This window comes from Vigna radiata, chromosome 6 (genome assembly GCF_000741045.1).
Source record: "Vigna radiata var. radiata cultivar VC1973A chromosome 6, Vradiata_ver6, whole genome shotgun sequence".
Classification (NCBI taxonomy): Eukaryota; Viridiplantae; Streptophyta; class Magnoliopsida; order Fabales; family Fabaceae; genus Vigna; species Vigna radiata.
This window is the reverse complement of record NC_028356.1, coordinates 34,264,171-34,279,264: the sequence shown is the minus strand read 5'-3', so window position 1 is coordinate 34,279,264 and position 15,094 is coordinate 34,264,171. Positions and strand designations below refer to the sequence as shown.

The 15,094-nt window shown below is 34.1% G+C and overlaps 1 protein-coding gene across 1 annotated transcript; it reads left to right on the top strand.

Annotated features, from left to right (window-relative positions):
* The first annotated feature begins 98 nt into the window (after positions 1–98).
* LOC106764925 (pre-mRNA-processing protein 40A) lies at positions 99–15,080 on the top strand. The gene is made up of 28 exons (XM_014649366.2): positions 99–273; positions 1,155–1,203; positions 1,565–1,900; positions 2,008–2,193; positions 3,967–4,034; positions 4,196–4,265; positions 5,123–5,175; positions 5,274–5,331; positions 5,435–5,793; positions 5,891–5,954; positions 7,460–7,558; positions 7,666–7,734; positions 7,818–7,895; positions 8,064–8,150; positions 8,225–8,259; positions 8,360–8,465; positions 10,375–10,455; positions 10,543–10,635; positions 10,697–10,750; positions 10,830–10,946; positions 11,020–11,118; positions 12,282–12,329; positions 12,421–12,513; positions 13,082–13,189; positions 13,277–13,341; positions 13,441–13,543; positions 14,314–14,610; positions 14,710–15,080. Exons 2-28 carry the CDS (start codon positions 1,171–1,173, stop codon positions 14,842–14,844), a joined length of 2,994 nt encoding a protein of 997 aa, XP_014504852.1. The 5' UTR covers positions 99–273; positions 1,155–1,170; the 3' UTR covers positions 14,845–15,080.
* Positions 15,081–15,094: the final 14 nt, after the last annotated feature.

The following is a 15,094-nucleotide window of genomic DNA, read 5'->3' as shown; positions in this document are numbered from 1 at the left end:
GGACTCTTGTGTATTAAGAGAGTTTTAGACTAGAAATCCCAAACCAACCAATATAAATTTACATATATAAAAATAAACATATTATTTATTTTTATTACATTCCCCTTCCTGAAAATTGTTTACTCTTACTGTGGTTTTTCCAGTTATGTTGCTGAGTCTTTGCAATTTCTCTTAAACCCTAATTCATAGGGTATCGATTCGGAACGACAACAAAATCTCTGTAAAGTCAGCCAGACGAATAGCTTCGAGCTTTGATTCCTGTCTGCAACAGCGGTAAGTTTTTCATCCCTATTCGCTCTCCATTTTCGTCGTCTTTGTGAATTTTGTGATTGCTCGATCTATCTAGGTGCAATGAATCTTGATAAGTTTCGCCGCAGAACGATATTCGTCGTTTTTTTTTCTGTTAGACTTTGATAGAATTCAAGATTTCTGATATTATTTCCTTTGGATGAATGATATTATTGGCTGTCTTCGATTGAGCTATGATAGGATTAAAGATACAACTATTTTCCTAGCGTGATTGATCTGTGAGAACATTGTAATATTCGAGAGTTTGTTTCGTTTTTTGAAATTCCAGTGTCAGTTGAGAGTTCGGGATGATTTTTGCATGCGGAAAGTTCCTGTAGATATACACGAGCAGCGATTCCACATGTGTTATTTTTTTTTTTTCTGTTATCATTTTTACTTGCAAACCATCTCGTTGAACCTCTATGTTTGCATATTTTTCTTATAAGATGAGGAAAATAAGGGCTTTTGCTTTATAGCATAGTAGTATGCTCGAAATGGAAACTGGAACCGGAGATTGCACAGTTACCGAGTAGAGGTTAAAAGGATGAAATGTGCCCAAAAATATGAATAATTAATTTTGCTTTCTCTAATGGCGGCCTTCTATCGTTCTCTCTCTTTCTCTCTTTTTCCTTGACATGGCATAATAACAGTTAGAATACAAGTTTTTCTTGATGACCGTTAGCCTTTAATATAACTAGGAAGCAAAGGTATAACTCTGTCAAATGCTACGTTGTTGGGAAAGTATTCATGTTTTCTATAAGGTTTTATTACCATGTATCACAAAGACATTATAATTTAGCAATGTAATAAGCCTTCAAGATGCAATTTATTTTTTTCTGATTGATGCTTCCATTTCTTCTTTGCAGGGACTGTTTGTGTTAAATGGCCAATAATTCTCAGCCCTCCAACATGCAGGTAGTGTATTTCTCTCTCAATACCTACCATGAATCTTGTTACGATGAAATATTTGTTTGTGAACTTGTGGTGATTGTCTGGTGAATTATGGGAATGTAAAATGGTGTTACAAGCAATAGCTAGTCTTAATGTCTGACTTATTTTTTTGTGTTTTCTCTGTTGGGTTCATGCTGTCTTTATTTTTGTGGAAAATGATGCTTTTTAATTTTTAATTTTTTCTGCAACTCTCTCTCCCAAGTTTTGGTTCATCCTTATTTTTGCAGATTTTATTGTATTCTTCATGATATTAACTACAATTTCTTGATCTCAAAATAAGAATCTATCATAATTTTTCCATCACTCTTGTGTCTTTCGTCTGCAGTTTCGGCCAGTCATTCAAGCTCAGCAAGGGCAACAATTTGTTCCTATGAATTCACAACAATTTGGACCTGCAGGACATGCTATTCCTTCTTCAAATGTGGGAATGCCTGTCATTCAAGGTCAACAGTTGCAATATTCTCAACAAATGCAGCAATTGACTCCAAGACCAATGCAGCCTGGTCATCTTGCTCCTTCATCACAACCTATACCCATGCCATATGTTCAGACAAACAGACCAATGTCATCTATTCCACCCCATTCACAAACTGTTCCTCCTTTAAGCAATCATATGCCTGGCTTACCTGTTTCTGGAGCACCTCCTCATTCTTCATATTCTGTATGTGCTGCCTTACTTTTTTAAAGCTTTATTGTTATAGTTAATTGCTAGGTTTCTCTTGAGTTACTTAGTACCTTCTACACTCTAACATCATTGTACCTTTTCAGTTCACACCATCATATGGTCAGCAGCATGATAATGCAAATGCATTGGCTCAATACCAGCATCCACCTCAAATGCTTGCTCCTCCTGGTGGTCAACCTTGGCCGTCATCTGCATCTCAGAGTGTTGCACCTTCTACATCTGTTCAGCCGTCTGGGTTGCAATCGTCTGGAGCTACATTGACTGATGCGGTAAGTGTTTTATTGATACTTAGTTTTCAATGCGTAGTACTAACTGTGTTCATTATTTAGAAATTTCCACCAGAGTTCAAATGCTTTTGTTTATACAAGCTTTACATATATATGACAGTTTGTTGGAATTCCAATGGGGGAGTTCCCTTTTCTTACGCATTTTCTATTGTAGTTGTTATTTATATGACTATGGCATCAATTCTTTCCCATTTGATGGTAATTTTTCCATTGTCAGTGTTGTACTATGTTTCCCCCTGTAGATGTGTGCTATACATTGTTAATCCCACACCATTGTAGAGAGGCCACGGGCAAAACGCCAGCGGGATGGTTGGTGTTGTGAAGTCTTGAAAACCATGCAGAAAATTTATAGTTTTATATCATACATATATAAAGGCTGTAAAACAGAAAAATATGCAAAATTAATTAGTAAATTAAGAAATAAGAGGTGTGGGAGAGATTAAGAACATAATTTTGAAAATATCTGACAAAAAGGAATTCGAGAAGAAAGGTAACTGAGAGAAGTGGGAAGCTAAAAAGAGGAACAGGTAAGGGCTGAATGTTCATATAAAAAAAAGGGAAGTTATTGTGGGGGACAAAAGACTTAATGGCGGCACAAAATTTATAAACCCAAAATTGAAAACAAAATCTCTTAAGAGAAAAGTAAAACAAAACTTTAAAACAGGCGGATTCATCCTCTGAGTCATGGAAAGGGTTTAACCCAGAATTGAAACTGTGGCTGCTTGCTTGTGTAGCCACCAGAATTTTTCCACAAAACATAGTCACACCTGCTGCAATAGCAAAGCCACCCTGCACCAATGCAATGATTCATGTGTGTTCCAAATGGCTGACCACAATTTGCTTCCATACAATGTGTGTTAGTCCGACTTTTAAAGAAAGCATTAGGAATATTTTTATTCAGTTCATTATATCTGTATGTTCCTTAATTTTATGGAGGTTAAGCAAATCTGCGAAATGTGATCCTTATATTGCATGCCTCGGGATTTTGGATTGTCCGAATACAGCTGCATGAATTTTATTTTATGCTATTGGTAATTAGTAAACAGGCACATGAGGAAATTTACTAAGTCACATTACATAAATTTGGTGTTATGACAAAATCCCACAATTGTAACACTTATTTCATATTTTATTTTATTCAGTAAATACTGAACCAAGGTTCACCCAGAGCATAAAGCTCCTACAGGCTACTTCATGTCGTACTGGAGCATAGACTTTCGGCCTGAACTTCTGAATGTTGCATGCACAAATATGTATCTCCCTGTTACCTAATTCTATTGTACTGTACAAACTGCCATATTCCCTAACAATAACTGTCTTATAGCAGTTATTGTAATCTACTCTCTACATTCTAAAAATTATCATACAAATATTGACTTACTCATGGCATTAACTTCCTCATCGCAGTTATTGCACTCTATGTTCTGAGAATCATCGTCATGTTGACTGCCATACTCCTAACAATAACTGTGTTATGGCAGTTATTGCTCTTTGTTCATACCTGGAGTAAATTCTCCAAATCAGTGGTCTGGTTGAACTTGCATTCTCGCTTGCCTTTCATTTTCTTCTGTCTCTGGGTCTAGGTATCCATCATGGAATATGTTGTAAAAGAATAGTGATGACGCCTTACATGAAATGTGACACAATGAATTACATTTCTTCTCTATAAATAAAATATTATTTGTTATATTATGATTTCTTAGAAATTGGAGCTTATTATTGCAATTCTCAGTGTTTTATTCTGATCAATTTTAGGTAACTAATGCAACTAACCAGCAATCCTTATCTGATTGGCAAGAGCACACTTCTGCAGATGGGAGAAGGTATTGGTGAACATAATTATGTTCTACTTTGCTAGCAAAATCTAAATATCTTGTATATTTGTCATTAACTATTTTTGGAAATAATCTATTTGTCTTGTGTTTTTTTGATTTACAATTTTTAGAATCATAATTAGAAGTTATTGTTTTCTCAAATTAACCAGATATTACTACAACAAGAGGACAAGGCAATCAAGTTGGGAGAAACCTTTGGAATTGATGTCACCTATTGAGGTGAGTGGTTTTAATAATTTGTCGATGTTCTTGTGAATGTCACTTTTTATTACTGTGGAACATGCTTTGAAAGTGTATTGTGGTCAATCAAACTGGTATCTTATATGGATGTTGGTCATTTATACAATGTTTTCAATGATCATAGAAGGTTTATGGTGCGAATATCCTTTTATGTGCATGTGCTTCCACTGATTTGTAGATGTCATGGCAAGTCAGGAGAAATTTTAACAACTGCTCTATATGGTCACTATGAAGGCGGGTTAGCACTTTCTCAAGGCAGGCAACAGTTTGCTATTTACAATCTTATTTTTTCTTAAAACATAAAATGTGAGATTGTTGTATAGATGTGGTTCTGCATTACCATTACTTGATGGTTGACCGGACCCTTCCCATCCCATTCCTCCAGTAATTTTGTAGGGTTTTCTTTGTGGTGTCTTTTATCAATTGTATCTTTTGCAAGTTTATTTTCTGTTCTTGCATACACACACACACGCACACAAAAGAAGAGATACAAGGTTTATGCTTTCCTTTTCTTTGTCCATCTCTCTCTTTCTTTGCCCACTTCACTTTTTACAATCTTGTGGTGGCTTCTTCATTGCACTGGGGTCTGCTTACATATTTGTGTATAGGAATGTGCAACTTCTGCTTTATTGTATTATTTATTGTAATTTGTTAGTTGTGGCAATGGTACCACTTAACAATTTTCAGGGATGTTTTCTTTCCTTTATTTGTTTATTTTCCACCTATTGTTTCTTGTCACTGCATGTGGTTAATTATCATAACCTTGATGCCTGATCTTTCTTGGGTGGTATACTTTTAGCATTTTCAAATCCCACTAATTCTGCTGGATGTGACAGAGAGCTGATGCATCGACAGTTTGGAAAGAATTCACTTCTTCAGATGGAAAAAAGTGTGTTTTTCTCTCTCCTATTGTTTGACATCTTTTTTATGCCTCTTTTTTTGTCATTAATATGTAATGATTTATATTTTGGCTTTGACTTCTTTCAGGTATTATTACAATAAGGTTACTCAACAATCAACGTGGTCAATACCAGAGGAACTTCAGGTTTGTTAGTAATGATTGCATGCTTATATTTGTATTTCTTTTTAATTTTCTTCACTTCCACTTTTTTATTTTTCTCATCTCAAATTGAAATATTTTCTTTCAGTTGGCTCGGGAGCAGGCACAAAAAGCTGCAAACCAGGGAATGCAGTCAGAAACAAGTGATACACCCAATGCTGTTGGCTCATCAATTGCAACATCAACAGCAGCTAATGCAGCTAGCTTGAACCCTTCTTTGACATCAAATGGGCCTGCTTCCAGCCCATCTTCTGTCATACCAATTGCATCAACCGATTCTCAGCAGTTGGTTTCTGGATTATTAGGGGCCTCTGTTTCACACTCTACAGTTACCTCAAGCACCACAAGTGTTGAACCAAGCAGTGCGGGAAGTGCTGTGCCTGTAGTAATTGCAGGAAGCTCAGGACTACCTGAGAACTCACCTCAACTATCCAAAATGCCACCCATGTATAGAACTCTGTTCTGCATGTTCATTGTTTTTTCCCTCTTGTGTGGTTGAGTTTTAGTTTTCCAATAATGATTTTCTCCGCAAAATATTCTGCAGTGTCGAAAATCAAGCATCTCAAGATTTTGCTTCTGCAAATGGATCTTCTCCTCAAAATATTGAGGTAATTATTGTAATTGATGGGGCTTGTTTTTATCATTACTTAGCGTGTACATATTCTTATGCTCTGTTTGCTAGATAGAAGAAATGAACTGGAAGTGAAAAAAAAGTAAGAGAGTACAAAAAGAGTGAAAATAGATGTTGTTTGGTACTAAGGAAGGAAACAGGTGAAAAAGAATGGACATAGATATTTCTTTATTGAAGAAAAGTAAAAAATAAAAATAAGCGGATTTTTATAGTATTTAATTTTGAAAGTTATATTTTTATTAATATTCTTTACTTATTCTTATTCTTATTCATTCGTTGGTGATATTTTTTTATTTATTATTCTTTATTAATATTTATTTATTTATTATTATTTTTATTTACAAGGTATTAGTATTTATAAAATCAAAAACTATATAAATGCCTCCATAATTGACTATCTTTGTGGATCCTAAAAATTCAGCCTTTACTTAATTTGCAACATAATTGTTTATGTTGGCTTGTGATAGTTTCCATACTTTTCTACTCTTCCTTTTTGTATGAATTAAGTTTATGCTACTCTGTAATTAATGTCATGAAAATTTTATTACATTTGAAAATTGTTTTCAAAACCAAAACAGCATAAACACCCGATAGATGTTTTTCATCCTCCCATTTTGCGGTCCTAGCTCTAGGGTGTGCCTCGTCTAGAGTGCCGCTGCACGTGGTGGTGAAATACAGGCATGGTGAGCCTGCCTGTTTTCTTGGCACTAAATACTGAAAACAGTTTTTGAAAATAGAAATCAAACATAGTTCAGTCTCTTAAATTTTACAATGAGTCTGATGGAATTTGTGTGTTTTCCATGGTCTGTTTCTTTCCTATATCTGTAAAATATTTTATGTTTTTGAAAACAAAAATATTGTTTGACGAGAGAAATGTTTGAAAACTGTTTACAGAACTAATGTCTCTTTGTAAGTTTTCACAAACAGGAAACCCAAAACTTTCCGTTTCGGTTTTCTATTTTCAGTTTCTATTGCTCCTCTTCCTTGCACTTTCAAATCTTACTACCTCGCTCACTATTCTCTTAAACTTGGTTTCTTTTATAAACTAAAACCAAAACACAGTCAAACAGACCCTGAATCTCTTCCTTTCAAATAGTTCTCAAGTTCGTATCAGGGCTCCTGATCTGGGTGTTTCTGCTTTTGCATCTGAAATCCATGCATCTTTGTTGTATTTTTAATCGCTCCAAAGGTTTAGTTTAGCCTGTCTGGAAACACCTAGCAACTACTGTGAATTGAAATTTTAAGAATGAAAACTACAACTTCCATGACAGCTAATGTTATGGTGACTGCCATTACCCACCATGTGAAAGTTGTTAAGTAACTGCAGTGAAATTGTGGCCAATCAGTTTTCTGCCATTGTTGCAGTTTAACATTGACCATCATTGATAATAGAAAGCTCGTGGGAGACAATCTCATTCATTTGTTGTCCAATTAAGAATCTGTATATAGTCTACTGATTTTTTTTTCTTGCAACTCTTGCAGGAAGCTAAAAAAGCATTGGCTGAGGTTGGGAAAAATAATGTGATTCCATCTGAGGAGAAAACTAATGATGATGAAACCTTGGTATATGCAAATAAGTTGGTAAGAATTCATATAATAGAAATTCTTTTATTATTAATCTTTAAGGAGATCTTATTTTTTTTTTCTATCCTTGTATATAATGCCACATAATGTATTTACTCTTTTAGGAAGCAAAAAATGCATTTAAAGCGCTGCTGGAATCTGTGAATGTTCAGTCTGATTGGACCTGGGAACAGGTAGATGTTCATCCTTTCATTTTTCCATTTTTTTTGTTGTCTGTGATGCAAATGCTAACTTTTAGTTTTTAATTGTAATTCAGGCAATGAGAGAAATCATCAATGACAAAAGATATAATGCCCTGAAAACACTTGGTGAGCGAAAACAAGCCTTTAATGAGGTGAGAAGCAAGCCTCACAAGCAAATTTTATACACTATCTTGAAGTTGATGTTTAAGTTCGCATCAATCAAGTAATTCAGTTGTGCGACATAGTTGCTATCATTTTCAATGATTTTGTAATGGTTCTGTCTGGCTTTGTAACATTGAATCAATTTAATCTTTCTTCAGTATTTGGGCCAAAGGAAGAAGCTGGAGGCTGAAGAGAGACGGATGAAGCAGAAAAGAGCCCGCGAAGAATTCACAAAGATGTTGGAAGTATGTTGAATATAATACCTGATTAATTAGTTCTTTATTAGTTAACTACCTAACTCTGCATATTATCCTTTCAGGAGTGCAAGGAACTTACATCCTCCATGAGATGGAGGTATGTTTCTGCATGTTTCGGTAACAATTTGTTTTTAGTTGGTCTCCTTACGTTGAAATATCCAACTTAAATTTTCTAATTAATTATTTACTGTAATCAGCAAAGCCATTAGGATGTTTGAAAATGATGAACGATATAATGCTGTTGAAAGACCAAGAGACCGAGAGGATTTATTTGAAAGCTACATGGTGGAACTTGAGAGGAAGGTGAGAATGTTACATTTTTTTTCCTTGTGAACCTTTGCAGTCATGACACACCATTTAAATGTAGATCTTGTTGTGTCCAAGAAAGCTGCATAACTGTTTTTTCTTAAGAGTTATGAATTTTCTTTACATGTACATTTGCAGAAAAAAATGTTTTATTTGGTGGGTAGTGGACCTTGTGGTAGCTAAGTGGATTTTATTGTCATTTAGTCACATAGTAGCACTTTAAATTTTGGGTCGTGTTTTTATTTCATAATGTAGGGAATAATTTGAATTGTATAATTGGCTTTAGTAAATAAATTGAAAAGCTTAGCTTAGTTTAGCATCGATCAAGCTTGCATCTTTCCATGTTATTCAAAAGCTATTTTTTTTTTGTTGTAAACGCAATTTAAGGGGACTTGTGGTTTTGTAATTTGTTCACATGTTTTTCAGTGCGTTGTAGGTTTTTATTCGACCGCCTTTTGTCAGGAACCATGACTTTGTTTGTGGTTTATGATTGCTTTATTTTCTTGTGTGTTACATGGCATGGAGGACAAGTATATTAGATATGTATCATTATTGTAATTACAATTATGATTAAAGAACCACTTTGTGTAATTCATGTGAGAAGAAACTAAAAATAGAATGAAGTGAATACATGGATTGTAGAGACTTATAATCAGAACTGAAATTCACACGTTAGTTCTCCGCTGTTGAACATGGATTCAAGAAACAGAGGGAATGCTGTTATTACATAAATAGAGCTTTAAACTATTCAAGGTGCCTGTCCTGTTCCTTTTAAACCTTTATTTAGTTTAATTTCTTATACCTCAATCACTAAACTCTAACCCCTTTCCATTCCCAAAACTACATCTTCCCTTCCTCACTAGCCCTCACTTGCGCAGGGCTTATACTATTTTGTTACCCCCCCCTATGTCCTAAATCTCATGATAGGAAAAATGATAGCTATTTTGATGTGGAATGTTGTCATAGGCTTGGTTGTTTTCTTCGATGGAGATTATAATTCTGCGTAGAAGGGGCAAGAGACTAATATGGTTTTCAAGTACACTGTTGACTACTGAAAAGTTAGTTATATGTAACAAAAGCATAACATTCTTTGATAACATTAAAAAGAAATAGTGCACTTAATATATATGCTAGAATTTAATGTCCAAGCATTTCTATTACATCAAGCAAACAGCGACCCAATGACTGAAAATAGTTTTCTCAACTACATTTCGATTTAAAAATTATATAAGCCCCATTCATAATAACTAGAATAATTCGAAAACCTCAGTCATTAGGCACATTGATGCACTGAAGTCCAAGCTCATTCCTGAAATAAGTAAGAACTAAAACAAAATGGCAAAAAGGCTATTGCTCTGATGTTATCCAGCATGTAATCTCCTTAAAGTCTTGGAGTCCAAATTGCATGCTGAGTTTTTGATTGTCACCATTCTTAGGAGTTTGATGTTGTAAAGTTGTTGCTAGCACTAACATAAGATCCAAATTCGTTATGTCCTAAGTGTGAATTAAGTGCAAGGAAAGAATCATAGAATCTCTTTCTAGTCTCATTTTGTTACTTGGAACTATGAACAGATGGGGAGGTTGACGAGTCTGCTACTGTTTTTTGTTTTGAAATCTGGGGCGGGACCTGTCTATTGCTGTAAGTGAGGGGTGGATGCTTATAATGTTGACAAGTAGTTTGCTTATTCTGGAATACTGTTTCTATTTATTCCGAAGAGTGTACAGCAGGCAACTGGGGAGAGTGAATTCTTGTTTAGAATAAAATATAGCAATGAGATGGTGGCGAGTCAACTCCCAATTTTAATTCATGTTGCTCTTTAAAATTGAAACGCTAAAATTTGCATAGGTCTATTTCAAATTTTATTTTATTACGTTCTTAATGTTATATATTCTGTGAAAAATTTAGGAGAAGGAAAATGCGGCAGAGGAACACAGGCGGAATATAGCAGAATATAGAAAATTTCTGGAGTCCTGTGATTATGTGAAGGTGCACTTTTTAAATATGAAGTTCATTTTCGTTGTTATTGTTGCTATGTCCTTGAACCATTTCCTTACTATTTGTATTTCATTGTAGGTGAATAGTCATTGGCGTAAAATCCAAGATCGGTTAGAGGATGATGATAGATACTTGCGACTTGAAAAAATTGATCGCTTGCTAGTTTTTCAGGTATATTGTCTTTTAGTTGGTCATCTATGATGGATCTATGAACTAAGATTGGTTTTGGCAGGACTATATTCGAGACTTGGAGAAAGAAGAGGAGGAACAAAGAAGAATACAGAAGGTATTGCCTAAGTGTATGATTAGTGGTTATGATTTAGTCAATATGCTTGTATATATGTGCGCTTATGACTGTGATATAGGATCGAGTCCGTCGGGGTGAAAGGAAAAACCGTGATGCATTTCGCAAGTTGCTTGAAGAACATGTTGCTACTGGATTTCTTACTGCTAAAACTCAATGGCGAGAATATTGCTTGAAGGTAAATGAATTGTTACAATGGAAGATGGAATAACATGGAAAGAAAATTAAGGTATGTTTTCCTCTTTATGTAGGTCAGGGATTTACCTCAATATCAAGCTGTTGCATCAAATACACTGGGTTCCACCCCAAAAGATTTGTTTGAGGATGTTGCAGAGGATCTTGAGAAACAGGTTATCAAATTTGTTCTAGTAATTTCTTTTAAATGTTGATGATGCATTTGTTATTGATGTGTTTTACATAAAGGTTTAGGTGGTCTGGGTTGGGTTGATTTTAGTCTAGTTTTTAACCCAACCTAATTAAATTTGATTGAGTTGGGTTGGGTTGAGTTTGTCTTTTTATTTAGCAACCCAATCCGAGTATATTTTGGTTAAATAATTAAAAAAATATGACCACTTTCTATAACTTTTAACGAAAAGAAAAACCTCAGAATCAATGCTTTTAATACTTTTAATCTTTGTAAGGTATGGCAATACTTAAAACATAAATATTAACTATAATTCTTAAAGTACCAAGATTTCAAAACAATAATCATAAATCTATTTACAACTCATTAAAAGTGGTCCTAAGAAAGGATGTAAGGAATAAAGTATTTACTCTTAACATTTGTGATATGAAAATTTAGTCTTAATAGTCATAAAACAATATTTCAGATGATCAACTATAGAATTATTTACTCTATCAAAATTATTGGATAAATAATATTTATTATGTAATTTGGTTGAGTTCATTGGATTTGAAACTTATAAACTGATTACCCAAACCAAATTGGACGCACTAAATGAAAACCAAACTAACTTAATGACATAATCCAATCCTCAAAAGATGTAATTGGGTTGAGTTGAGCAAGTTTGTAGGTTGGGAATAACCTGCTTACACATCTGGTTTTGATTTTGAAAACTAGAAGGGTATTGTTAGGTTGTGCTGTTGGATTATCATTATTTTAGTCAATCATTCAATAGGCAATATCTCGGGTGAAATTCCATTTTGACTAAATCCATCCATGTTTAGTTGATTAGTTCCGAGTATTCCAGCAAGGCAATAGAAAGAAAGTAAATTCTCTCCATTTGTATTTAGAGTATTTTTTGCTGACTTCAAGTAATTTAAAATAAACTCAAGGAGCTAAGAACGCTTATAAATTTTAAATTTAGTGTCATTATTGAAGATTTCTGGGATGACATGAATTTAAGTAATGATGAAGTAGTAAATTGTTAGTATTATGATATCTATTTAGTAAATACTAGTTGTCAACCTAGAGTATTGTAGTAACTCTTCGTGTGCTTGTGTGGAGAAAGTGATTTCTGAATTATCTATTTTTGACATGATTTTTATACAGTATCATGAAGACAAGACACTTATAAAAGATACAATTAAGTCAGGCAAGGTAGGCATCACAAAGAACTTCATTGCGTCTTATGGGTAACATGTTTGATGACAAACCATGCTTATCCAAGTTTTCTGTCTCATTCAAATAGATCATTGTGGTGACTACATCAGTATTTGAGGAGTTTAAGGCTGCTGTGTTGGAAGATGCTGCATGCCAAACAATATCTGACATCAATTTAAAGGTTGATTTCAATTGTAATCTTTCATTTGATTTTATTTCTTGCTTTGAAAATATAAATGTGATGTGTGGGAGTCAGTAGTTATCCAAATAAGTAACAATACCTGTTATTACAGTGTAAGGTAATATCAGGACCTCATTATTTGCTTTTGACGTTCTTATTAACTTTTGCTGTTATAGAAAATTGAAAGACAATTTTTTAAGCTCAATATTATATATCTGTGATGGTTGAGTTTGTTGCGGTAGTTTCACCACCTTTTGGTTAATTTTGTATATTATTTTGAGGCTCTTTTTTGCAGGTTAGTGATATGGAATTAAATTTATTGTGAAATGTAAAATCTTTAGTTATAGGTTTTGAGCTTGTAAGTTCAATTTAAAATTTATTTTCTCATTCTATCAATTGTGATATGCATCTCCTTATGATGCTTATGATTGTCTTCAATAGCATGGGGCCCCTAGTTCATGCTGGAAAAAATCTCTATTAATAGTTTGCTGTTAACCAGATGTTTGATGTTGTTTATGCCTTTGCAACATGGATTATCAGAATTAGGCAATTTGCTTCTCTTTTGTAGCTTATATTTGAGGAGTTGTTAGATAGAGCTAAAGAGAAGGAGGAGAAAGAAGTCAAGAAGCGCCAACGCCTTGCTGATGAATTTACTAATCTGTTATATACATTCAAGGTAAACTAAGATTCTACCAGTGCTGATTTATGTTTTACATTGTTTGGATGAATAAATTAATAGTAAGCATCATATTTTACTTTTAAGGATATTACTACTTCCTCAAAATGGGAGGATTGCAAGTCACTTTTTGAGGAGACTCAAGAGTACAGGTGTGTTTAGTTTTTTTGTTTAATTGTTCCTAGTACAGTAGCATGTCCATGATGAACGGCATTTTGTTTGATGTTTTACCATCGTGTTCTTACCCATAGGTCAATTGGGGACGAAAGCTATAGTAGAGAAATTTTTGAGGAATACATCACATACTTAAAGGAAAAAGCTAAAGAGAAGGAACGTAAGCGTGAAGAGGAGAAGGTGCATGATTTTATTTGTCTCTGGTTTTCGTTTTGTTATTTTTTATGTGGAAAATATACTTTTAAATGAAGTGTTGTATTGTGTGATGGAGCTTGTTAACTTTTACTCATGGGCACTGTAGAGCTTTAACAAAGCATTCATATGCTAGCTTCATCCTAATCTTAAATTCAAACTGGTAACATCTTAAATATAAATTATAAGAATAATATCCTTATCTTCATCTAAATATCCCCAGAATTTCAAACAGTACAAAAATTCCTAAAATCTTAAATTATTATTCTAATCACAGATCTTTATATTTGTATTTTCAGTAGGTTCCATCATAGTAGCATCTGTACTATTTTCCAAGACAATGCTATCATAAGCTTCACCTTTCAAGTTTTTATTGTATTGGAATGGTCTTGTTTTGTCATTGAAATTGCCCTGATATTTGCAGTTTGATTTTAGATGAGATATTGAATCGTATGTCCACTTTTAATAGTGGACGTGTGCGGTCCTGAAGGTGAAAATCAATCAAGGAAACGAAAACTGTTTTTATTTCTTTTACACCTTTGTTCTTGGATTGCCCTTGGTTTTTCTTTTCCAATTTTCTACTCATAATAATATTGCGGTGTTCTACAATGGTGTGAATATCTTTTTGCGAAGCTTTTGTATTTCCTTCCACCTTATAACAAATCGAGCTTGGCGGGAAAATACATTGATATTCATTATTGTTTGTAATTTAGTGTTTATACTGGAATGATATTTAACATTATAAATAATTGTTGCAGTTCAAAAAGGAGAAAGAAAGGGAGGAGAAACGGAAGGAGAAGGAGAAAAAAGAAAAAGATAGAGAACGAGAAAAGGATAAGTCAAAGGAACGCCATAGGAAGGATGAAACAGATAGTGATCAAGACATGGCTGACGTCCATGGTTACAAAGAGGAGAAGAAAAAAGAAAAGGATAAGGAAAGGAAACATCGGAAAAGGCATCAGAGCAGTATAGATGACGTGGATTCGGAAAAGGAAGACAAGGAAGAATCTAAAAAATCACGAAGGCATGGCAGTGAACGCAAGAAGTCTAGGAAGGTATGAACTGATTTTCAATTTCTATTTAGTTAAATCTTCATCATTTATGTTCTACGCTTCAGGAATAGGCATCTGAAATATGTTAGCATATTCTTGCAGCATGCAAACTCTCCTGAATCAGACAATGAGAACCGGCACAGACGACACAAGAGGGAGCACTGGGATGTATCTAGGAAATCTGGGGGTCATGAGGAACTTGAAGACGGAGAGCTCGGCGACGATGTTGAAAACTAATTGTTCTTTTCTAACCCTTTTGCAGTTATTAGATGGAAACCTTCACCTCCATCTTTAAAGAATATTCAATCTCTTTGTCAAAATCTTCACCATGTATGAATTTAGAATCCTCGATTGTAAAGAGATCTTTTAGTCCTCGTTATAGTTTCGACAATTTTATAGCCGCGGAATTTGTACCAAGAGTACTGAGTACTACTGCAAATGCAAATTTAAATTTAAATTAACTGTATCATAAACTTTAGTTTGTATT